Genomic DNA, 27,203 nt, shown 5'->3' with positions numbered 1-27,203 from the left:
GAAAGCAGAAGGAGGTCTAACTGGGAAGAATTCTGCTCCCCAGTGGGTGAATAAATTCCATCATTATCCATGTACTTGGAAAAGCTACAATGTTAGGATCATGTAGAATCTTTTTAAAATGTCATTTTTCCTTTCTTAACCACCATGAAAGTCAAAAATTATAATCATTTCTACTTCTGAAATCGCTCAGTCCCACTCAGTTCAACCCACTGTCTAGTATATTATGCCTATGGGTCACTGACACCAAAAGGCATTGTGATGACCTTTTAAATACTGTCTTGGCTTCAGTTTCACTCTTTTCCACCAGCCATCCTTACGGCAGCTAGGGTGATCCTTCCCAAGCTTATATCTGCTCATGTCATCTCTCTCCTTTAGGCATGTCCACAACTCGTTGTGTGTACACACATGTATGTACACACATGTGCATATTCCAACAGAGGTTCCCACTTGCCCATTAGAAGTTTCTTCTGGGGACTATATAATAAAAACAAGAAATCCAGGACTGCAAAAACCCTTAGCTCTTAGGGTAGGCAATTTGGATTTTTTTTTTTTTTTTTGAGACAAAAGCCTTGCTCTATTGCCTGGGCTGGAGTGCAGTGGTTCAATCACAGCTCACTGTAGCCTTGAACTCCTGGGCTTAATTGATTCTCCTGCCTCAGCCTCCTGAGCAGCTGGGGCTACAGGCATGTGCCACCATGCCCAGCTAATTTTTAATTTTTTTTTGCAGAGACGGTTTCTTTCTGTGTTGCCCAGGCTGTTCTCAAACTCTTGGCCCCATGCAATCCTCCTGCATTGGCCTTCCAAGGTGCTGGGATTACAACATAAGCCACTGCACCCAGACTAATTGGATATTTTATGCTATTTATTAAGCTTCCTTCCGGTCTGTGACTCCAGTGATACTATTAATTCCTTTACTGCTCCATGTGCTCACATACTTTTTGCCTTGGCTATGTTGTTCTTTTGCTAGGAATGTCCTTCTTTCACCTACTAAAGGTGGCCTCATCTTCTGAGTATCATTTACTTTAAGAATCCTTCTGTAACACCCCACTCTGAGCAGGAGTAATAGTGCTCACCTCTGGTTTTACTTAACACTTGTGTTTATTTCACTAGTGTGCATATTCCTATATTCCAAATTGCACTACAGCCGTTGTGCTTTCTCTGTCTCCCCGAGTAAATTGTGGGCTTCCTGATGTGATGGTGGCTACTGTGCCTTCACAAACTTTGTTTACCAGTACAGGTCAGGCTCCAAGCAGACACTCAATCGAGTAGTTTTCAACTTGTTTTTGTTTTTATTATTTTTTTTAATTCACATCTTCTTCTTCCACTTATTCATGTCTTTCCTGCTTTGCCCTCTATCTTGTGAGAAGAGGGTATTTTTTTCTCCTCAAATCCCTCTGTTACCATATATTATTGCCAAAGAAATTAAATCGTTGCTTTTTGCATAAAGTAAGTTGCTACTCTGGAGAAGTGAATTTTCTGAGATACTGATAGCTACACAATTTATTGTCACATCTGCGTTAGGGTCTGCTTGGATTTTCAGGGTGAGTATTCAGGGTTGTCTGTGCCAGGTACTCAGCTTAAGTTAAGAGATCCAGCAAGAAATTCCTTTTCTTTTTTAGGGGTGGAAACAAAATCTTCCATTGCTTACTCTTTCCCTGAACGAACCTATTCTAGTTTTTACACTGTCAAAATCTTGGGTAGATTGGATAGAACATGGCACTATCTTTAAACAAAAAGTGTTACAACCATCTGAATAGCAAAGGTAAGAAGACCTATACAGATGGTTCCCTGCTTAGGAGTAGGGGTACCCCAAGCATATGTACTAAAGATAAAAGACTCTAGGGAAAAATGAGAGCACAAGGGTCTTGTGAAATCACATTTCACTGATCGTATTATGACTGCCTCATATAATATCAGTATACATTTTAGGTAAGGGTATGAGAAGGGTTCTGAGAAGATTTTCCTTTCTTCTTGGTGATAATAGTTTAAAGGTCCACAAATCAAGCTGAGAGCCCTGGATATCCTATAAGTAGAAGAGGATGCTTTGTTTTTAAGGTGGAATCATAAGGAATCATAGCCATCTGTAGGAGAAAGTCTCTAGACCATAGGTTGTAAATTGGGAACTTCAGGTGTGACTTGTTTGATCCATACACTGTTTACAACTTTTAAAATTATTTGCTAAGATTTTAAATTTGGGAGATGTCACATAAAATTCCACATTTGCTTATTATCTCACAAAATCAGAAGACTGACAACACACTGGGCTGAAATCCTACATGGCTTCAATCAGTCGAGGCCAAATAGTGACTATCCCTTGTACATGAGGATATGCTTTCCCTTTCCTCATAACCTCCATCACTTTCACTTTGCTCCCTGAAAAGGGAGTCTAATATCAATTGCCAGTAATCATCTCACTTGCACTTTTGTTTTACTTACAAGAGAATTAAGAGCTCCCAGTAGAAATGAGGAAAATGAAAGCGTTCTTGTACCATATCTATCAATTTTTTTAAAAAAATTAAGACATGCTGAGATGGCTATATTTTAAACAAGATGGGAGAGTTTACATTTTCTTATAGAAATAAAGGATATTTTCACATCTTTAAGCACACAAAGTATGCTTTTGTTGAAAACATAAAACTTCATATATCAAAATTATGCTATTCATTACAAAAAACTATGATTTATGTATAGAAAAAATGCACAATGAAAATATTAATTAAAAAACATTGAAAGTTAAGTTTTGTGCTTCAATGCATACACTAAATGTTATTGCTAGAAAATGTGGTTATGCTTTCAGCAACAAACCTTTATAGGCATCAAAATATTTCATAGATACCAAACTTGTAAAAAAAAGTCTATTAATTGCATGAGAAATTATGTATCCAACTAGAAATATTGTTGTTGTTGTGTTGAAGAAATGACTGAGACTATATACAAGGCAAATTATGTGGAAAAGTTAAACTTCCTGTGATATTTTCCTTTGCAGCTTATGAGAGCACAGATATAAAAAATACCATAGAGTTATGAATATTTGTTCATGATGTCAATGAGAATTTTGATGTGATTGGAGAAATTTTTAGCATGTTACTCATTACAAACAAAGCAGGAAATGACTTATTTAGGTGTATTGAAAAAGTTTTAAAAAGTGTAATGTAAGCAGATCACAACTAGTACCCATGAATAGCTGTTAATGTCAGACTTGTGAAATGTATATCCAATGTTGCAAAGTTTTGCAGGGACCCAGCATTTATATTTGTTTATTGGCAGATTCACCAGAAATTATTTGCTTTGTGGTAAAAGGTTTAAATAGAGTATATTAGGGGTATAGTAGTTGCCACCATGAGCTGGAGGAACCCCTCTTCCCCTCTGGCTTGAACAACAGGCAGCTCAAAACTTGAAGGAAAAGGGTATACAGTATGCGGTCAGCTTCCCTTTATGAGCCTGGGTGCCTGAGTTAGGGCAAGGACTCACCCCAGATATAAAATCCACGGTGGAAAGAGTTAATCATGTCAGGGAAGGAATCAACTCATTTCTTTAATATACTGACTAAAATTAAATAACCCCACCTCATTTCTGACCATTTCCCTTACTGACACCCCTGTTAATCTATACAAATTCTGTACTTGACATTGGAATTCTAAATACAAGCCTTGACATTAATGCTAATGCAAAAGAAAAGGTGTCAGGTATCTTGTTTGCATATCAAAATGATAATAAGTTATGAAGGAAAATTAATTATTGTAATTTTAATGTGGAATTTTTCTTTTTTAACTTAAAATATCACTAGTTCGAATTTTTGCTTTCTCTGATATGCTCACCTCATAATTAATTAAATTTGTACTACTTTTCTGCCAGTTTATTTTTCTTACAATTAGCCTGATTTACTTATTCAAGGTACCTCTGTGTTAGTCTGTTTTGCTTTGCTGTGAAGGAATACCTGAAGCTAGGTAAATTATACAGAAAAGAGTTTTATTTGGTGCATGGTTATGGGGGGCTGTACAAGAAGCATGGAGCCAGCATCTGCATTTTGTAAGGACCTCAGGAAGCTTTTATTCATGGTGAAAGGCAAAGCAAGCCAGCGTGTCACATAAAAAGAGGGAGCAAAAGAGAGAAGGCGGTGCAAGGCTCATTTAAAACAATCAGATAGCCTGTGAACTAATAGAGCAAGAATTCACTCATTACTGGAGGGGGGTGGCAGCAAGCCATTTGTGAGGGATCTGCCTCCATGACTCAAACACCTCCCACTGGGCCCCACTTCCAACACTGGGGTTCGCATTTTAACATAAGAATTGGAGGGGTCAAATATCCAAATTATGTCAACCTCTATGGCTCCTGTAGGCATTTGAGTCTATGGCATCTACATGAGATAATATTTTAGCCATTCCTCCCCCTGCCCCTACTGTCTACTCTCCAACAGAAGAAAAAGTTTATTGGCAGTCTAGAAGATAGTCATTGAAGTATGAGAACACTTTGGGTTCATTTCTATGTACACAGCATATACTACAGTAGCTATTCAATGAGAGTTTATTGGATGGATGGAAGGATGGATGGATGGATGGATGGATGGATGGATGGATGGATGGACGGACGGGCGGACGGATGGACGGGCGGACGGGCGGACGGACGGATGGACGGACGGACGGAAGGATGGATGGATGGATGGATGGACAGATGGATGTACTTCAGTTGAAGACAGACCACATACCCAGAACTCTTTGAAGATGGAAGTTTTATTTCAATCTCATTTGAGTTTAGTATCAAGGGTAATCATTCTCTATTTCCTTCAACTTCTCTTTATTGACCCTTCTCTGCCTTAGATGCCTATACAACAGCTGAAGTGGTTTATTCTTGGACTCTCGGAAAGAACAAATCTGTGGAAGTGGCACAGGATGGTTCTCGCTTGAACCAGTATGACCTGCTGGGCCATGTTGTTGGGACAGAGATAATCCGGTCTAGTACAGGTATTTAACTTATTTTATTTAACAAACATCTCTGTAACCTGTACCACATGCCAGTCACTGTTCTAAGTGCTTATAACTTATTTAATCTTCAAAACAATGTTGTGACAAAGATAGTATTATCATGAGAAAACTGAGGTATATAAAAGTTCAGTAATTTGCTCCTTGTCACAGTTATGCAATGGCAAAACGAAAATGAACACTTGTCAGATTGGCTCCCAGGACTATCCTCTTAACCACAATTGCCTGCTGCCTCTTGGAGAGTGGTGCAGAAGGTGAAGGGCATTACGGCTAGAGTATGAGAAGAGAAAGCAGATGGAGGCCATGGTGGGCGAAGAGCTGAGCTTTGTTCCTAAAGATTTCATTAAAAGAATTGCTTAACTCAGCCTCTGCTGAGGTGGCACATTAACTAATCCCAGAAAAGGTCAAGCACACAGCCAGGATGTCCAGGGAGTAGCCATGGAATTATTTTCTTAAGTGGATCACGTAACTCAGAAAAAAGCTTGGTTGGCAGAACCTGCTAGGTTTTATCAATGGCTAACTCTTGGATATTGACAAATGAAACTAGAGTTTTGTTCTGTGGCCTTAAGTCTGTCCATTTGGAAATGGCCCCTGAGCAGTTCAAGGGGCCTGAGGAACGATATACATATTCTGGATCTCAACTAACCTTAGAATGTTCGTCAAAATGGAGTATATGCTTGGGCCCACATATCACATGATGTTTTTTTGCTATGAAATGATAGAAGCTTTCAACTTTAATTTTCAAGCAACATTTGTCTCTGGGAATCCACAATTATACATGTCCTTTCATCTCATTATCTAGACATACACTGTTCCCTCTTGTGATATCACAGTCTGTCATCTCCTCTGCCCCCTGTTTTCCCTCCACTTCAGAATCAGGGGAGGGTGCCTAAACAAATCAACATTTGAAATGGAATTGAAGGACAAACAGGATTTAGAGATCTAGAATTAGTGTGGGGAAAGGCTATTCTTGACAAAGGCAATACTGAGATGTCAAAAGTCCAGAAGTATGAGAGAGCATGGCCTGTTAGGGAAGCTGAAAGCTGTTCAGAGTAAGATGCAGAAGAGATAGGGAGTGCAGGGCTGCAGAGGTGGGTGGGCTGTTCCATGGGGTCCTGGGGTCATGTATGGCAGGCCTCCGGCTGGACCAGTCCAAGTGGCACAGGCAGGCAAGGTGTGGCTGGCCCCAATCTGAAGAATTCCCTCCTTCCAGTGGTTGAGCATTGCTACTGGGGTCAAGTGCCTGGCTTTGATAGAAGCAGTAGAGGTGTCTGGCGGTGGGAGTGTCTGGGCCACCTGGGCCCTGTCTCTGTGTCCCAGGAGCACTCCTGGCCATCGTGCATTGGCTTACTTGGGCCACTGCATGGCCAGAGCTCAGAGCCCTGGGAGTGTGGGCAGAGCCAGACAGGGACCCGTCCCTGGCTCACTCTGCTGAAGGTGAAGCAGGGGCATTGACATACTTTTCCTGCACTGGCTGCACAGGTACTGCCCGCCTTTAGGGCCCTGATCCCGGGACTATGCAAGCAAGGAGGGAGAGGAGCATTTGTAGGTTTCACACACCCTCCTGTCCCCTCACGTCTCCACTGGACCCCTTACATGTGTGAGCAGAGAAGCCGGCCTCCTGCTTCCAGAGGTGCCACCACCAATGCCACTGCCTGGTTCCCCCTGCTTCCCCACCCCAACTTAAGGGAAAAGAGGAAGGAGGCCCCAGGAGGAGGCCGAGGCTGCAGCATCACGTAGCCCAAAGTGGTGCACTGCACAGCTGGGCCCTAGAGGCTGAAGGCCCGCCCTTGCTGCTGCAGGGATTTCTTCTTCAGAGTGAGCAAGCAAGAGAAGTCCCTGTATCTGTTCACTCCGCTCACCTCCCCGTCTGTCCTGGGCACTGCCCACCTGGCATCAACTCTTGAGACCAATCCTTGGCTGCCCAATCAGACCCCACTCCCACTTCATTTTGGTAAACCATGGTTGGTCTCATCTTTAGCACACAGAAGATACACGTTCATAACAGGAAAATTAGAAATACATGGAGGAGCAAATGTTGGAAATTAAAATACTTTTTGTTTCCACTTTCTAGAAATATCTTAGAAGATTTTGGTACATTAACTGATTATTTTACATTCAGTATTTAAGACGGTTCCCTTTGCATTTTCTGTATAAATATGTTTTTATATAAATGGGGCCATAGTATTGATACTGTTTTATAAGCTGCTTTTTATTTAATTTTATATTATAAATGTGTTTTCATGTCACTAAATGCACATAATCCAAGTAAAATGTACACAAGATTTAGTAAAATATGTTAGCAATTAGAATGAACACACCACACATTTATTATTACTTGTTTTGGTTACTTAAAAAAAAAGTGAAAAGCCTTCCTGTCAGGCCAGAGTGTAGTTGACAATGTTTATAATCCCTGTTGTCACTAGGAAGTGTAGCATTTCATTGTGAAACTCAGTAAAATAGTATCTTTTTTGGTAATGTCTTCATATAGATGGATCACAATCTATTTAAACAATCATCCACTATTATTTTCTGTGTTTTAATGCTATAAACAACACTGTAAAGACCCTTCTTTTCCCTATAGCATTTTGCTCCTGTTTAAGTATCCACCTAAGATACAGACAGGATATTGAGATTGCTATTTCAGAAAGTAGACACATTAAAAAAAATTGATACATATTGACAAACTGCTGTTCTGAAAGGTTAAACAATTCACACTCCTATTATCAGTGATGAGTATGCCAGTTTCCCCTCACCCTTGCCAACACAGGTATCATGGGTTGAATTGTGTCCCCTGAAAAGATATGTTTAAGTCCTAACCCCCAGTACTGCAAAATTGACCTTATTTGGAAACAGGGTCACTGCAGATGTAATTAGTTAAGATGAGGTCATACTGCAGTGGAGTGGGCCCTAATCCAATATGACTGGTGTCCTTATAAAAAGGGGAAATTTGGACATAGAGACACACACACACACGTGCGTGCACATGGAGAACACCATGTGAATATGAAGGCAGGGATTGGGGTGATGCTTCTATAAGTTGAGAAACACCAAAGATTGTGAGAAAACAACTTGAAACTAGGAAGGGGCAAGGAAGGATTTCCCTACAATTTTCAGAGGGAGTGTAGCTCTGCTGACACCTCAATATGAGACTTCCAGCCTCCAGAACTGTGAAAGAATACATTTGTTTTGTTTTAACCCATCCAGGGTGTAGTACTTTGTTATGGTAACCCTAGGAAAATAATGCAACAAGATATTGTCATTCTTGTTTTCTTACTGTTCATCAAAGTCATATATGGGTATAGTGGTAGAATTAATAATGATCAATTTTTGAGCATGTAATATGTGCAAAGCATTTCCCTGAGGGCATGTATTAACTCACTTAACCCTTGAACAACAGTTTGAGGTGGGTGGTGGTATTATCTGAGGTTTATAGATAAGGAAATCGAGGCTCAGACAGATTAAATAATTTTCTCAGGGTCACACAGTTGGTAAGTGGTAGAGCAAGATTTGGAAACAAGGCAGAAAACTTGCTCCAGAGTCTATAAACATAATAACTACATGGATCACTCCCTTTTTACTTTGCATCTAGAAGGAAGGGTGTAAGGAAAGAAGGAAGGCAGGAAGAAAGGCAGGGAGGGAGGGAAGGAGGAAAGAAAAGAAAATTAAAAAATCAAATAACAGAAAGGTATATACTGAAAAGGAGCAGTTCCCATTTTAACCACTTATGTTTTACTTCTGATGGTTCCCTCCATAGTTCTAAATAATGTGCTTATACTGCTATTTTTCACCTTTAGAGATGAAATATTGATTGCCTACTCTAAGGTATATGAGTGCTTATCTCACTTCCATTGCCCCTACCTCTCCTTTCCTCCAAGTATTGATAGCTGGATCAAATAGTTAGCTATATTTATTGATCTATCAACCCTTCTGTCCTCATATCTTCACCTTCTTTCTTCCAACTTCTGCCAGCTAAAAGTTTGCTTTCACTGTAAAAACAGATTAAAATATACACTTAGTTCTTGTGGAAGGGAGAATAGTGGCCCCCCAAAGATGTCCACATTCTATTCCGTAGAACCTGTGAACATGTTAGGTTACATGGAAACGGGGGATTAAGGTGCCTAATCAGCTGATTTCAAAATAGATTATTCTGGATTATTCAAGTGGGCATAATGTAACCATGAGAGTCCTTATAAAGGAGAGGCAGGAAGACCAGAGTCAAAAAGAAAATGAGTAGAAGATATTTTACAGCTGGCTGGAAAGATGACAAATGGGGCCACAAGCCCAGAAATGTGGACTACCCAGAGAAGCCAAAAAGGTGAGAAAACCTATTCTTCCCTGGAGTCACCAGAAGTGAAGGCAGCCCCACCTACATCCTGATTTTAGCACAGTGAGACCCATTTTAGACTTCTGACCTTCAGAAGTGTAAGAGTATAAATTTGTGCTGTTTTAAGCCAACAAGTGTGGGGTAATTTGATAAAGTACCAATAAACAGAAAACTAATACCATTATATACCCCTAATTAAGCTTTCAATACTTTCTCTATAGATTGATTTAAAAAGCTCAAAACCAGCAAGGGACATTTGTATTACTATGACTGTATGAATACTGTCTTTTGTTGGGATTGCATTTCTTGTTTAAGGGCTTACCACCCACTTAAATTTCCCTAGTTTTCTGTAGAAACACCCTTCAGAGTATTTTAGATAAAGGCACTCAGGTTATCTTTCTTTTGACTGGGAGAGTAAACATACTGATACAGTCATTGTGCCTATGGAAGTAGGGCTTGGAACTTTTCCAAGTTCAGATCTGCAGGAAATGTCCCTATTTTCCATTCCCATTCTTGAGACCCTCTCCCTTTGTCCCTGCAGCCTCCAGGTCTGTGTCCTCTCTGGGTGTTGCCAGCAGGGACCTCCCTTGTAAGCTGAGCTCCCTCTGCTGCTTCTCATCTACACTGAGGCCTGCTTTCTCCATCAGCACTTTCTGAATTCCAAAATTCTCTTGAGCTCTTTCATTCATTCTTTCCTGTTGTTTTCCTTCTTATGGGTTTATTCTATTTTACTGTCTTCACTGGCACTTGATGAAGTCTTAAGAGAAAGAGGAGGTAAATGTTGCTGCTCAGTCTGCTATATGAATTGGACATCTTTCCAACATTTTACCTACATTTTTTAGGAACTGAGTTATTTCCATTCTTAAAATTTACATCTCAAATATAATCTGGAGTTTTATTTTTGGTTTGCACTATGAGGTAACCAAATGTACCAGTATCCACGAATGAATAATCGAGTGTTTCCTCATTGATATGAGATGCTTCTTTTATCATATACTAAATTCACATGTGTGCACATACATACACATACAAACGCATAAGTGTGTGTCTATATTTATTATTCTTTTTCATTGTTGTCTCTCTATTCTGTATATGTATCACATTATTTTAATTATCGTAGATACATGTTTTCAAACTGTGTATATATACACACACACACATAATCTTTCTAGGAAGATACACAAGAGGCTGTTAATTGTAGTTACCTAAAGGAAGGAGATGTGAAATGGGTAATTTGGGGCAGATGTGGGAGGGAGACATTTTGCTGCACATACTTTTATACCTATTGATTTAGGAACCATATAAATATTATTACCTTACATATATATGTATTGTTTTTATTGTGACCATAAATTATGGGCATTCCTTTATAAATTCTTCATACACTCTTCCATGTAAGGTCTAGAATATGAATGGAAATCCGGGCCAGAGAAAGGACCCACAATCCGTGGATGTTCTGATTGGTATGGCTGGCTTTCTCTCCAGATGCTGTCAGTCCTCAGTATGAACTAGCTTCCTGCAGAGGCCGTCTGCTCTCTGCTCCAGATTCAAACATGTATTAAATAAATGAATGAAATTCCTCAAAGTCTGTGGCTAGTTGTTCACACCATCCCCTATTTTCCCTAATTTGGCGAATTATTACATTAATTTTCTAAAAGGATTGTTTGGATGTATGATCCTTATATATCCATCTTTCCTAGAAATTTGATCATTTGTTAGAATGACAGTTTTATTATTATTGTCATTGTATATATTATTTTTTTAGATGTGTAGCATAGGTAAGTAAAGATAATGCATAAAACAGGACATAAAGAAAAATCAGAGAGATGGAGATAAAAAGAAAACAGGAGGCAAGATAAAGAACAAGGAGTAGAGATAGAAAGAGGGAAAAATATCCAAGACAGATTTAAGAAAATATATCCACTTACTTTTTTTTATGATGAGTTAATTTGCCAAGCTAAAAAAGCCTCTTATGTGTTTCAAAACCTTAGAAACTAGCTAAGTTGTGAATGTGTTTTACATTCCATTATCAAATATTTCATATTTAACACAGATGGAGTTTAATAGGCTGAAGTGCAAAGGCAGGAGAAAATTCCCCCAAATCACTTAAAGGGTCATCCTTCATAATAAGAAAGACAGAGAGGCGCAGCAATAGGGGCAAGGAGGGAGAGAATCTAACAAATCCACTTCAGGAAAATATAGTCAGTTACGTAAAGCATTATTTAGCTAAACTGTTCTGCATTTCTGATACATAGATAACAACTAATTTATGAATACATATGCATTGTATGTTTTATATTGTACCCTTGAATATCTCATATACAACACACACAACACAGATGGTACATAATGAGCTTAATAAGCTGGTACAAAAGGGTGGAGTTGGGATGGAGGGAACTGTGAAAATCTTCCAATTTGGTTAAAGTTTCAGTTCTCTCTTTGGCAGAGAAGAAGATATGTAGAGATGGAAAATATCAGAGTTGTGTTTAAGAAACCTGATTAAGTTAATTGACATAATAAATTAATTTGCTAAGCTTTCTAAAAGTCCACTTGTAAGTTCCACCCATAGAAATGATCTAAGCTGTGAATACTTGTGAATATACAAAAGTGTCTTTCCATTGTCCCTTTGACAGTTTCACACTGGACCCAGATAGTCTCCAATACAAGGACAGAAACCAGGGAAATCTTCGCAACCTAGGTGTCAGTTCTTACTAAAGAGAATTCCTTTCACCTCTTCAGAAGACAGACAACAAGACAGAATGAGAAAGAAAGAAGTATAGAAAAGGAGAGGATTGAGGAAAATCAATGTGTTCAACCATTTTGAGTCAGTTATTCAAAACAAATGGTTAATTTGATAATCTTTTGAAAAGTCCATTTGCTTTGCCTTTTAGATCCACAGAATGTAATTAATTTATGAATATTTATTACATCTTTTATATATTAAATATTTCACATGATCAGAGATAGGATTAATAGGTAGCGTTTGGAAATGTGAGATGGGAAAGAGGGAGAATTGTGTAAGGTAATCAAAGTCCAACTCTCATGAAAAACAAATCCCCAATGCCTTCTCAGTGGAGAGAGAGTGAAGCAAAGGGAAAGGACAGAAAGAAGTAGAGATGCACACAGACAGAAGATAAAACAAAGAAAGAAAAGGATTGAAAAAAAGAAGCAGAGAGAAAGAAAAGAGATGGGAACTCCAAAGTTGTAATTTTTAATTTGCCAAATTAAAAATAAGCCAACTTGTATTTTTTGTGTTCACATAAACAAGCTAAGATGTGAATACATATTCAATATGGGTTGTATATTGAGCCTTGGATGACCAGATGGTGCTTCCTAGGTTTAGGTACAAGGGAGTGGGTAGAGTAGAAAAGAGGGAAATTGCCTCATTTGGGAATCCTGCCAAAACCAAATGTGGGTGGAGGAAGAGAGGTGCAAAATAAGAAGCTCTGATAAGAGTGCTATTAGAGCAATGCAAGGGTCTTTGGGGACTATTTTGGAGAATCTGGCTTTTACTCTTTGAGAGATGATAAACCATTGGATAGTCTTGAACAGAAGACAGACAAGATCTGACTTACGTTTTAATAAGATAATTTCTGGCAGCTGTACTATGAATGCATTGAAGAGGAGTCAAGGACAGAACAAGGAGAGCAGTCAGAAAGCTATTATAGTACTCCAGGTGAGACATGATGGTGGCTTACACCAGGGTGCTAGCTAGTAGATGTGGTGAGAAGTGGTCAAATTATGGAAATATTTTGGAGAAAGAACTGGAAGAGTCGGTTGATTGATTTGGTGTGTGTTATGTGTGTGTGTGTAAATGTGTGAGACAGGAGGGAGGGAGGGAAGGAGAGCAAGTTAGAGAGAGAGCAACAGAACACGGTGGGGTTGAGGAGTCAGTGGAAAGTCTCTTGGGGGAGCCATTTTGAATAGGTGTTGGGGATGGGGAAAGTGAAGACCAAAATCTTGATTTTCATGTTAAGTCAAGATGCCTATTAGATCCCCAAGTAGTGATGTCTAATATATAAATCTTAGAGTTGAGTAGAGAATCTTAAGGCTCCTGTAATAAAGTACCACAAACTGTGCAACTTAACAGAAATGTGTCTCGCTCGCAGTTAAGGCTAGAAGTCTCAAATCAAAGCATCAAGAAGGTTAGTTCTTTCTAGAGATTCTGAGAGGGAAAATCTATCCCTTGCCTCTCCCTAGTTTCTGGTGGTGGCTGTAACCTTTGGCATTCCTTGGCTTGCAGCTGCACCACTCCAATCTCTGTTTTTTTTGTTTTTTTTTTTTTTTGAGACGGAGTCTCGCTCTGTTGCCCAGGCTGGAGTGCAGTGGCGCGATCTTGGCTCACTGCCAGCTCCGCCTCCCGGGTTCACGCCATTCTCCTGCCTCAGCCTCCCTAGTAGCTGGGACTACAGGTGCCCGCCACCACACCTGGCTAATATTTTGTATTTTTAGTAGAGATGGGGTTTCACCGTGTTAGCCAGGATGGTCTCGATCTCCTGACCTTGTAATCTGCCCGCCTTGGCCTCCCAAAGTGCTGGGATTACAGGCTTGAGCCACTGCGCCCAGCCCCCTGCCTGCTTTTTACGTATCCTTCTCCCTGTGTGTCTGTGTTTTCACATGGTGCTGTCTTCTAAGGACACTAGTCATGTTGGATGAGGGGCCCACCCTACTCCAGTCCGGCATGACCTCATCTTAACTAACTACATCTGCAATAACACTATTTCCAAACAAGGCCACGGTCTGAGGTAACAGGAGCTAAGGCTTCAGCATATCTTTTTGAGGGACACAATTCAACCCATAACAAGTAGGAAGCCCAGGTAGAAGTTATACATTGGGGAGTTATTAGAGTTTAAGGTATTAAAGACACAGGCTGGATGAGAATTGCTGGTGTCTGAGTGAGACACAAAAAAGAAGTGCAAGTACAGAGCTTTGACATCCTCCAGTGTTTAGAAATTAAAAGAAACAGCAAAGGAGACTTTGGAGGAATGGTCTGTGAAGTAGGAGAGAAACCAGAAAAGCATCATGGCCTAGAGGGTCTGTGAAGAGAGTGATTACAAGAGGGAAGAAGGATCAACTGCATAAAATGCTGCTGACAAATCCAGTAAGAGGGAGAATTGACGAATACATTTAGCAACATGGGGTAATTATTAGTACCTATCTCACAGAACTGTTAGGAGGATATAAAGTTAACAATCCACAAACACTCAGAAAATATTTTGGCACACAGTGAAAGTGCAGTAAGTGCTCACTCTTATTTTAGGAGTGGGATAATGTAGGTCAGTTCACATTCTGCTATGTGAACTTTTGGGTCTAACCAAGTAAGTACATTAGAACAGCAGAGCATAATGGTTAAAAAGCATAAACTGTGGAAAACCTACCTGGGCTTGACTTTGGGCTTTACTAATTACTAGCTGTGTAACCTTATGCAGGTTGCTCCATGTCTCCTTGCCTCAGTTTCTTGAGCTATAAAAATGAGGATAACAATAGTACCTACCTCATAGGGTTCCTGTGAAGATTAAATATTTTATAATGTTAAAGTGCTAAATGAGTGCCTATCACATAGCAAGTGCTGTAGAAGAGATTTTTATTTTATTATTATTTAAATGAGAACATTAATTTACTTGAATGAACTGTATCAAAATTGTTCTGAGCAAGCTGTATTGGCACACTGATAGCATTGTTTTTTCACACACAAAAAACACACTATTTTGTGATTATTAAAGGGCTCTGGTTACATGAACTTGGGAGATGCTGGAATATTGAATATAAGATTAAAGAGCTTTGTGAATTGAATTGGGGCCCAACTTGATTTAGCAATGTTTATGTAGCTACATACTGCCTAATTTTACTCTCTCTTTAGGAGAATATGTCGTCATGACAACCCACTTCCATCTCAAGCGAAAAATTGGCTACTTTGTGATCCAGACCTACTTGCCATGTATCATGACTGTCATTCTGTCACAAGTGTCGTTCTGGCTCAACAGAGAGTCTGTTCCTGCCCGTACAGTCTTTGGTGAGTGATAATTTATGGAGCGTAAGGGAAAGTCTTATCATGCAGAGTCGCAGTGGAGGTGAGAAAGGTGGAAGAATGACTCCTGGAGAGAATGGGAGAAATGCCTGTGCCTAGCAGGAGTAACTGAATCATCAGACCATGGGGTTTTAGACGACTGAGTTCTTAAGGAGGAAGTTAGAATAAGAAGACTGTTGGACCAGTAAGATACTGAAATGCTTCCCATTTCAGTCCTGCTTGCCCCAAAAGCTGGAGAGGGAATTATCCTTTAGTGAAAAAGAGAGGAATTTAGTGCATAGAGTGGAGAAGTGAAAGGGTTAGAAACCAAGCTGTCTGAACAGAGTATTGGATCGGGGGCTTTGTTAAGATCTGCTTTTTTTGTATGAGTGTTTGACTTTGTGGCTTCTCCTCTAGCCTTTTTGAAAGTATGAATTATCTGATATTGTGTAAAGGCCACACAAAGTTTAAAGGATTTCTTAATAGTACCCACAATCAAAGGCATTTTCTTCATCATGAGTATACTGATGTCTAGGAATACATTTGCATATCATTAGCACTTTTTCCTCACAGACTTAAAACATATAAAACATTTCCTGCCTATTTTTCCCACTGTCGGAGATAAATATTAATTTTTTCAGCTACTAAACTGCCTCCATGGCAATGATACCTTTGAGGCATATACTTGAGTGTACTTGGTATCCACACAGAAGGTGTTTCTACCAATATCCTGAAGTTTTACTGGGTAGTGAAATAAAAAGTAAATTATATTTTGGAAGAAGTAGCATTGTAGGTCAGGTATTGTAGGAGATAGCAGTGGAGAAAGAGAAAGAGTGACCTGTAAAGTAGGAAAAAGAAAGAATAATCAAAAGGATGTGATATCATGGAACTCAAGTGAGGAAAGTATTTCAAGAAGCAGAGAATACTCATGTGGGTTGAATTGTACTGAGTTTACATGAGATGCAGACAGAAACTGTCTGTTGGGTATTGTGATATACTTGGCTGTTAGGGATCTTGAAAAGAACAGTTCTAGTGAATTGGAGGGAGCAGAAGCTGTATGAGAGTGGGTTAAATATGCTCACTTTGGGAAATGTAACAAACTAGATACCCTGAAAAAGCTTCCTTTATAAAATCCTAGAAAAGCTAGATAAAACATAGAAACCATTCTTTTTCATTTTTCCTTCCTTCCTTCCTTCCTTCCTTCCTTCCTTCCTTTCTTTTTTTGAGATGGAGTTTCACTCTTGTTACCCAGGCTGGAGTGCAATAGAGAGTTCTCGGCTCACTGCAACCCCCCGCCTCTCAGGTTCAAGCGATTCTCCTGCCTCAGCCTCCCGAGTAGCTGGGATTACAGGCGCCTGCCACCAAGCCTGGCTATTTTTTTTTTTTTTTTTTGGCATTTTTAGTACAGACAGGGTTTCAACATGTTGGCCAGGCTGGTCTCCAACTCCTGACTTCATATGATCCGCCCACCTCAGCCTCCCAAAGTGCTGGGATTACAGATATGAGCCACAGAACCCGGCCAAAACCATTCTTTTAAGCTAGTGTCTTAACATGAGCTTAAAAGAAATTAAAGGAAATACACAGGGGCCCAAAAGAAAGAAGAAACTGAAAATTGAGTGTTAATCACATTAACTGTACTGTTATGGCAGGAAGAAAAGCAGATGGACTCCTGGTCTTGGTAAACAAGAGTTTGACTTTTTAAAGAAAGGCATTTACAACCAAGATTGTGGTAGGCAGAATAATGGTCCCCGAAGACACCCATATTCTAGTCCCTGGAACTTGGGAGTGTGACCTACACAGCAAAAATAACTTTATAGTTGTGATTAAATAAAAGATCTTGAGATGGAGAGATTATTCTGAATTATCTGGAATGGAGCCTAAATGCAATCACAGTAGCCTTATAAGAATCAGGCAGAAGGAGATTTGACTGTGGAGGAGAAAGCAATGTGATGACAGGAGGAAAGATTTGAACATGCTCTGCTGTTGGATCTGAAGAAAGAGGAAGGGGATGATGAGTGAAGGAATCCGTCATACAGCTCTAGAAGCTGAAAAAGGTAATAGATTATTCCTTTAGAGCCTCCAGAGGGAGTGCAATCCTGCTGACCCCTTGACACTGGACCAGTGAAACTAATTTCAGCCTTCTAGCATCAAGAATTGTAAGAAGGCATTTAGTTGTTTTAAGCAACTAAATTTTTGATAATTTGTTACATAAACCAAAGGAAATTAATACAAGGACACTTCCCATAAATTCAATATCATTGAAGAGTTACACTTGCAATGCAAGGGAGTACTAGAAAAATACACTTACCAGTGCAGAGAGACAATAAAGAAGCATGTTTCTTTTGGCCTGGGCTTTTTGTGTGAAATATGAGATTCCCTGATAATTCATTTGCTAATTCAAACTTGGCCTCACATTAATTTAGAATTTATATTTACATTAATTGCATTGATGTGAGAACCTGCATGTTAAAATGTTTACATAAAAAGTGATTGCAGAATTGTTTATGTAAGAAAAAAAGCAAGAATAGCCAATATATCCTTCTAAAAAAGAACAAAGTAGAGAGACCGGGAGTGGCAGCTCATGCCTGTAATCCCAGCACTTTCAGAGGCTGAAGTGGGAGTACTGCTTGAGTCTAGGAGTTCAAGACCAGCCTGGGCAACATAGGGAGACCTCGTCTTAAATTTTTTCTTTTTAATTAGCCAGATGTGGTGGCACATCCCTGTGGTCCCAGATACTTGGGAGGCTGAGGTGAGAGGATTGCTTGGGCCTGGGAGGTTGAGGCTGCCATGAGCCATGATCATGCCATTGCACTCCAGCCTGGGTGACAGAGTGAGACCCTGTCTCAAAAGATTTTTAAAGAAAATAAGAAAGCCTAAAATACAGCCATATATATGGAAACTTGATTGATGATAAAGATGGCACTGCAGAGAATTAATTTGAGATTGATCATGGATTTAAATATAAAAGTTAAAAATATGGTTTCTTAGAAGAAAATATAAGGCAATATCTGTGCACCCTTTGGTAGACAGAAATTCCTTAGTTCACAAAAACATAATAACAATAAGGAAAATAACTAATAAATTGGCCTTCATCAAAATTAAAAATTTCTGCTCATCAAAGGATAACATTAAGATAATGAAATGGCAAGCCATATCCTGAGATAAAGCACACTATATCTGTGCAGACCTAAAAAAATATATTTTGAAATATTTATATATTCTGAAAATATAAAAAGCTCCTAAAATTCAATAATAAAAGGACAAAGAATCCAGTTTTTAAAATGGGCAAAAGATGTAAACAGATACTTCACCGAAGAATGTATACAAATGCCCATAATCATGTGAGAGGATCCTTAACATCATCTTTTTTTAAATTAGGGAAATGTAAACTAAAACCTCATGGAGACATCACTTTAAATACTAGAATGGCTAAAATAAGCACTGAATATATGAAATCGTAACAGTGGCTTATTGGTTAAACAATACATTTAGAATAAAATACTGGAACATAATGTAATATATATCTGTTGAGATGGGGTTATATGGAGATAAAATGTTCCAAGGACTTTCACTATCAGAGAAAAGTGTTAAAGTATCAATTAACATTATTTATTTTATTTTATTTTTTGAGGCGGGTCTCGCCCTGTTGCCCAGGCTGGAGTGCAGTGGTGCTATCTCAGCTCATTGTAACCTCTGCCTCCTGGATTCAAGCAATTCTCCTGCCTCAGCCTCCCGAGTAGCTGGGACTACAGGCGTGCGCCACCATGCCTGGTTAATTTTTGTATTTTTAGTTGAGATGGGGTTTCACCATGTTGGCCAGGCTGGTCTCAAACTCCTGACCTTGTGATCCACCCGCCTCAGCCTCCCAAAGGGCTGGGATTCCAGGCGGGATCCACCGCGCCCGGCCTAAAGTTATTATATTATATTTGATTTTTTAAGTCAAGGATGCATGCTGACTGAAACTCTCATACATCTACTGGGAATGTTAAATGGTAAAATTACTTTAGAAAACAGTTTGGCAATGCCATATAAAGTTAAACATATGCTTACTATATAATCTTGTAGTTCCATTCTTTAGGTATTTACCAAGGGAAATGAAAGCATATACTCACACAGACTTATATGTAAATCATCCCAGTATCTTTATTCACAATAGTTGAACACTGGAAACAATCCAGATATCCATTACTGGGTGAATGAGTAAACAAATTAGGTAATATCAATACAATGGAATGCTGCTGTGAAATTAACAGGAACAAGCCACAGATAGATGCAACAACATGAATGAACCTAAAAATATGCTGAGTGGAGGAAGCCAGACACAAGTGAGTACATACTGTAAAATATTTATACGAAACTGTAAGAGAAAAATCTAATCCATAGAAAATGAAAGCACATCAGTGGTTACCTAAGACCAAGGAGGGGATGGCATGGGCACAAAGGAATCTTTGGGGAGATGGGAGTATTCTATAGATGATACTTATGAGAAAGGGCAGAAAGGGGTATCACCAGATGGTAGACGTCTCAAAAGAGCACAGGTTACAACAACACTGTGATCCGGTAATGGTCTAAGAAGCGGAAGACATCAAAGAAAATATGGATTGCACTTCTTGAGCTCTTGATTCTGAATTATCAGCCACATTTTGAGAATCAAAACAGTGTATTCAAGAGGAGAGTCAGGTTTCAGTTAAGACCAAAAGGGGGTTATGCATTCAGAGAAGAGGTTGAGAAAATAGGTGGACTCACCAGTCATAGAGTAGCAGAGTTGGGCAGTAAGAAGAGTTTGCGATAAAGGGTTCATAAGTGTATGGGTGATAGGGTCAGATAGGACCTTGTAAAACAGAATTAAGCCTGACTGAAAGTGAATTAACAAATATCCTTGCCCTTGTGGTGGTGTCTGAGGTAAACAGATATATGAAATGATTAATTCTGATTATCTCCTAAGGGGAGAATGGGTACTCATTTTGAATGCTGTGGTCTGAAATATCTAAATTTTTTATCCTTAGGACTTAACTCTGTATAAGGCACAAAACAGTTGGCAATGTTGGAGAAAAGAAGATAATAAGAGCTACATTAATAATAATAATAATATATTTAATAATTACCATAAGAAAAGTACATTATTAACTCTGATGGGAACAAATGTGGTACAGTGGGCTACTTGGCTGTGCCTGACAATTAAAGTCCTTTCCACTCATCACAGATGTGGTTTGGTATAAGAGACACATGTCATCACGTAAGTGCACTAAAAGTGTTCAAAGGAGACGAGGGAGGACAGTCAATTCTACCTAAGCCTTTTCAGAAATGTTTTCTAGTCTTGAAAGAGAAGCACTGGTGACAGGCTGAATATCTTTTAAAATGCCAAGAATCTCTTTGTCCATCCATGAAGTGTACCAAAGGCTTGATTGAGGGCCCTACCAGCTCTGACTAGCTAAGAGCTTTCAAAAAGTTGACAGTTTTAATTAAGCCCTAGAGACTAGAGCTCTAAAAATCTCTACTGAGATATGGCACAGAAACACTTATGTTGCAATACAGTTCTCTCCATCTTCTAAGCACTAGCAGCACACTGCTGTGAATGTGTCAGAGTGGACAACTGCATTTGCTAATAACCATTAATAAAGTAGCTTGTTTCTCCCATTAAGTAACTACTTGGTTGGTATGATCTGAAGGTTTTCAAGGCTTAGATCCATTCTCAGAGATTACCAGGTTACAGATTCAGAGAGTTTGTTAATAAGTATTAGCTATGTGGCAGATTCCTTGCGTGGCTTAAAGTGTGTTTTGGCTAATCAGCCTTGATGACTCCCTGCCTAGTTGGTGCAAAGGTACTCCTTTAGGGTATTTTTGTTGAAATTGTACGGAGTCTTTTGCAGTCTGGATTTTCATTTATATAGCAAATATATAAGTAAGGTACTACAGCAGACCAAGATAGAAAAGGAAGCCCCAGAGGCTTCAGCACACATGGCTGACCCTCTGGGTAAAGTTAATGGGCACAGTGCCTTCTCTGCTTGATTTCGCATATAGCCTCTTTGACCTCATTAGGAATTCATTGCATGCCCCACTTGACCCAGGCTAAGGAGGCTCACTTTCTCCATCCTCTTCAGCATGCCAACGCTCAGAAAGACATTCTGACCATTTCCCCTTCCTCAAGTTTGAATGACTTTGTATATCTACTGCTTTATCAAAATCCTGGGGGACACAGACACTAGGGAATATTCATAGATGAGCAAAATGGAGGCACAGAGAGAATAAAGAAATTGCCTAAGATAAAGCAAGTAAGTGGGAGCACTCAGAACATCCAACTTCTAGTGTAGTACTCAATGAGACTAGAAAAACATCCCTAGCAATGGTAAAATTATTATGATAATATTGTTGTTAACACTGATTATACTTATACTATTATAATTCATTATATAGTATGACAACACTATTGTTCTAACAACAGTAAAGACAATAGTCATGTTAATTATAGAAGCTACTATTTATGGAATGATTACTCTGTGTCAGGTATTATACTATAGACTTTATGTATATATATAATCTTCAATCCCTAACAAATCTCTGTATTATCTGGTGTTATTACCTCCCTTTTACACATGATAAACTGAGGCTGTCTGGGATAAAACACCTTATTCAAGGTCATATTACTAGTAGGTGAGGTTGCTCAGTTTTCAGCCTAGTTCATTCTGACTCTAAAGCTTATACCGTTAATCACAATTATATATACATATATTCACACGCATATCTAAAATATGAAAAGATTAGAAAAAATGTAAAATATAATTTAAATGTAAACAAAGCCTTGAATTTAGAATAACACTCCCCCCAAAAAAGAATCAATTGGTCTGAAGACAAGCCTGGATTTGGCAAAAACTCACGAGAAACAGATTTCGGAATAGTTTTCATCGTTCACAAAGCCCAATAGGGACCTACGGTGTGATGCAGCTACAGAACCACTTTCCACAATAGTTTGCTGCATTATCAGAAGAGTGTCCAAAATTAAGGAAGTAAGCATCCTACTGAATTCTGACCATGTCCTGAGTCTTGGGCTCAGTTCTGGGCTATTCAGAAACCAAAAAAAAAAAAAAAACAGGATAGGGAAGGAAGTAAACGAGAAAAGGAGTTCATGAGGTGAACTTGAATCTCCATGTTCATTCTGAAGATGAGCAGTTTCGCAAGGAACCATAACCCTTTTTAGGTCTTTGAAGGTCTGTTCTGGAGAGTAAGGAGCAGATTTTTTTTCTTTTCCCTTGCATGGCCACAGAAGAAACTCCAAGGTCGGTCTGTGGGCCAGTAGCTAGAAGAAGCCAGATTTCAGTTCGTGAGCTAGTTTTTTTTCTAATTAAAATGCTCTCTTACAATGAAATGGACTACTTGCTCTTTAACGGAAATGTTTAAGCAGAAGCTAGAGGACAACAATTAAATGTAATCCATTGCAGATGCCTATATAGTCTTCTGCCAATTGGGATGGGCTGGTTACTAGGTGGACCCATCAGATTTGATAGTCTGGTGGTTTTTTTTAATTTTTATTTTATTTTAAAGGGGCCATTTTGAGTGGGGTAAAGCTTCTCCTTTCAAATAGGAAATTAGTGATTTCATCGAATAAGCTCTCAATGTGTTCCAGTTGCAACTGGTTCTCATCTTTCCTCTCCTCAGGTGTCACCACTGTGCTTACCATGACCACCTTGAGTATCAGTGCCAGAAATTCCTTACCTAAAGTGGCATATGCGACGGCCATGGACTGGTTCATAGCCGTCTGTTATGCCTTTGTATTTTCTGCACTGATTGAATTTGCCACTGTCAACTATTTCACCAAGCGGAGTTGGGCTTGGGAAGGCAAGAAGGTGCCAGAGGCCCTGGAGATGAAGGTGAGATATAGCAAAAGAGGAACTGAGAAGCACCCCCTGAGAGACCTGTATTGGGACCAGGAGTGGGCAGCCTATAGCCTGCAAGAACTGGGCAGGGCTATGTGCTATTCACTGGGGTCATCAATCCAATTCTCAACTGGAGTGCTTCTTGGCAACCTGGCATGTTGTCTGAGGGCAAAGAAAAGAGGGCAGGTATCATGGAGGGTTGATGTCTTGTGGTGAAGGATCAAACCTAAATGTGATGTTGCTAGACTCAAGGGGCACCCACTGGTACTTACAAAGTCACTCAAAGGCTTGGACTCTATCTTCAACCCAGAGTACAATCTCTAAGGCCACCTCTGCCCCTCTTTCCAGTATATTCAAATTATAGTCAAAACAAAATGATCATCTTTCCTTCTGTGTCTGCTTATTTTGCATTCTGTACCTGGAATGCTCTTTGTTTTTTCCCATGCCTGTTAAAGACCTACTCATTCTTCAAGTCCCAACTGAAATGCTACTTTCTCCATAGAGCCTGTCTGGAATCATTCACAGATTTATCTTTTATTGAGGCATGGGTGCTCCTGATATTAAAATAATTTATTCGTATTAGTTTTTGTCTTCCTCTCACTAGACTGTGAACATTTTGAGGGCAAGAGCTTGTCTGCATCTTATTTCTAGCCAGCCAACATCCTTGCATAGCATCTGACTCACAGTAAAAGCTGAATAAATGTTGATTGGATTGGTGCATTGATGGGAAGGAAGAAGAGAGATTAAAATCATTAAACCAACTAAATTGATATGAATAAAACATGAATACAGTGAAATCAAGATTGTTGTCCCTGGCTGCTTTAAATAAGTTCAGGTCGCTAGAACTAGATGAAGATTATCAAAATATGCTAAGAGGAACTGGCAAATGTGATCTCAAGGACCATCCTGGTACTCCTCAAATAATCATGGAGAAGAGAAACGATAATGATTTTTCAAATTAGGAGGAAATATGTATTGCATAGAGTATAGATTGGTGAGTTGGCAAAAGTTTTGAATAATTTTTAACTACTTATTTAGATAAAATTTATTAACTTCTTGCTCTAAATTATGAAGAGATAAGTGTAGTTCTACTTCCTTAATCTACTCTACCATAGGATTTTTTGCTTGGTTTTATTGTGCTTAATCTAGTTGTTACCTTTGTACCCTAAAAGTATATTTATTCCTCTATAACTTGGTTTATCAGCTAGGAACAGGGTGTGTTAGCCCCCCACCCAGGAAGAATATAAGGAAATCAGTACATACCCACTCCTACCTCTCCTTCTCTCTACCAGTTCCTATCATCTCCTAACTTCTGTTTGCTATACTACTATTGCCCCATTATTACATTTTATAACACTTACATCCTTCCATGCAATTGTAAATCCTATAATTGTTTAGTCATAGTTCTACATTTAAATGGGTTCTTTTCTTAAAATCGTCCTTTTATCTATCATTTCTATTCATTGTATATTTACATCAATTCCTTTATTTAACTTTTAAGTTCAGGGGTACAAGTGCAGGTTTGTTATATAGGTAAACTTGTGTCATGGGGGTTGGCTGTATGCTGTACAGATTATTTTATCACCCAGATATTAAACCTAGTACTCATGAGTTATGTTTAATGATCCTCTCCCTCCTTCTTCCCCGCACCTTCCCCAAGGCCCCAGTATGTATAGCTATCTTCTATAAGTTTCTTTAAGATGGTCTCATGGGAACCATATTTCCATCTGTTTTGAATGTATAAAATCATTGTCTATTGTGTTTATACTTAAATAATAGTTGAGCTATTGTACAATCCATGGGTCACATTCTCTTTTTCTGATGACTCCATGAAGACATTTATTACAATACTCAATAGGTCATTTTCTTCCTTTTGTAACAAAGTTTGTATTAGTCACATGATAGTTTGTCTTCAATTATTACTTGAAGTTGCATTAGAGAAATTTTTACTACTCTTGTTATGTATGGAAGTAGCATTGGGGGAGTAACTGAGAGAGTTAGCAGGATAGTAATGAGTAGCTGAGAATGAGTAGTAGAGAGTAGTTTGAGCATCACTTGTTGTCTATATAATCTCTTATGAGTAGTCTTCCTTGTAGTTGTGATTCTACTTCTGACTAGTAAGAACTTTCCCTTGTTCACAGGAAATCCCTCTATGTTGATACAGGTGTCTGTGTGCATGTCTCTGTGTGTGTTTGTGTATGTGCTTGTGCATGTGTATGCGTGTATAGTATTATATTCTTTAATTTTGCAGTCTCTGTCTCCTCTGCCACTATGTGGTAGTCAGAGTTCCAGGATGTTCTCATTACCAGTTTGAAAACTGATTTTATTTCAAAACAGGGATTGTTTCTTTCCTTTGTCAGGTCATGCCACACACTTTTGGGACACTATCCTTGACCTGAAATCTAGAGCAGCAGGTATCCTCAGTGTCATCTTCACCCTGGTCTGATTTTCACTGCACTTCACTTTCACTTTCACTTCACTTCCGAGCCCTTATTTTTTGGGATTAAGGTTATAAAAGCTATTAAGTTTCACCAAAGATAGAGTTTTGGTTTTTATTTCTCATCTTGCTGTTTTTGGTTGGTTGCAGAGAGGAAAAGTGAACAAAGGTATCCTTACTCTGATACATTAAACTGGAAGTTCCCTAAAATATACTATTAAACAGACAGATATTTTAGGAGCGGTTAGCAGCAATCAGTGATATACAGCTTGAGTCCACTAATAAGAAATTATCTAACCTCATGAGCATTTATCAACAGTTTATTGGACTAGTGGACCAGAAAATGTCATAGATTTTAATAAAACATTTGACTAACTTTTAAAAAATTATACCTCCATGAAAGCAGGCTGGATGTGGTGGCTCACGAAGCGGGCAGATTGCTTTAGCTCAGGAATTTGAGACCAGCCTGGGCAACATGGTAAAATCCCGTCTCTACAAAAAAAATTAATAATTATCTGGGCATGGGTGCACATGCCTGTAGTCCCAACTAGTCAGGAGGGTGAGGTGGGAGGATCATCTGAGCTTGGGAAGTTCGGACTGCAGTGAGCCAAGGTCACACCACTGCACTCCAGCCTGGGCGACAGAGTAAGACGCTGTCAAATAAAAAAAAGAAGAGAGAGAGAAGAGAGAGAGAGATAAAGGAAGGAAGGAAGGAAGGAAGGAAGGAAGGAAGGGAGGGAGGGAGGTGAAAAAAATAGTACAATTAGGCTGATGTAGTTGGTTGACCGATTCAAATCAAATAGAATTAACTGATGGCGCTGGATGCGGTGGCTCACACCTGTAATCCCAACAGTTTGGGAAGCCAAAGCAGGCAGATCACTTGAGGTCTGGAGTTCAAGACCAGCCTGGCCAACATGGTGGAACCCCATCTCTACAAAAATACAAAAAATTAGCTGGGCATGGTAGCATGCTACTTGGGAGGCTGAGACGGGAGAATCACTTGAACCCGGGAGGTGGAGGTTGCAGTGAGTTGAGATTGCGCCACTGCACTCCAGCCTGGGCAACAGACAGAGACGCTGTCTCTAAATAAATAAATAAATAAACAATTAAATAAATTGACTGATGGACTGACAGACACCAAACTGAATGGAGGTCCCTGGGGATACACTATAGGACTTTGTCTTTGACCCTGCTTTTTCAAATGTTGTTATTAATGACTCAAATGAAGACATATAGGGTAGAAGACTCAAATTTATAAGCTGGTATTAATGAATATTGGTTGGGGAATGAGTATTTTCTGAATTAGGAATCAAAGAGGATTTCTAAATTTGAAAGGACAAGCTTAAATTAAAATATTAACATTTGCTAAATCAAATATAAATTCTTACACATAGGTACAAAAAATAGATCTGGTATTAAAAAAGCTTAACAATTAAACATTGAAAATAAAATGCTAGGATATGAAGAAAATGCAAATCTAATGTGCGCCTACTTTGTGGTACAACTCTGGAAAAGCTCAATTTGATTTGGGTCTGAGTTAGAATCACCTAGAACTAGTGAGAGGATAAGCCCTATTTGATTT

General features: G+C 39.0%; 1 protein-coding gene across 2 annotated transcripts in view; it reads left to right on the top strand.

Annotated features, from left to right (window-relative positions):
• Window positions 1-27,203, top strand: part of GABRA3 (gamma-aminobutyric acid type A receptor subunit alpha3) — a 281,817-nt gene that overhangs the window by 235,000 nt on the left and 19,614 nt on the right. For both annotated transcript variants that reach the window (XM_054545204.2, XM_002832249.5), the window contains 3 exons: window positions 4,818-4,961; window positions 15,167-15,319; window positions 22,967-23,178. In XM_054545204.2, the coding sequence (XP_054401179.1) occupies window positions 4,818-4,961; window positions 15,167-15,319; window positions 22,967-23,178 (509 nt within the window). The remainder of the gene's footprint in view (window positions 1-4,817; window positions 4,962-15,166; window positions 15,320-22,966; window positions 23,179-27,203) is intronic.

The sequence above is a fragment of the Pongo abelii genome, chromosome X, assembly GCF_028885655.2.
Source record: "Pongo abelii isolate AG06213 chromosome X, NHGRI_mPonAbe1-v2.0_pri, whole genome shotgun sequence".
NCBI lineage: Eukaryota > Metazoa > Chordata > Mammalia > Primates > Hominidae > Pongo > Pongo abelii.
The sequence above is the reverse complement of the archived record's forward strand: the minus strand, read 5'-3'. Positions and strand labels throughout refer to the sequence as shown.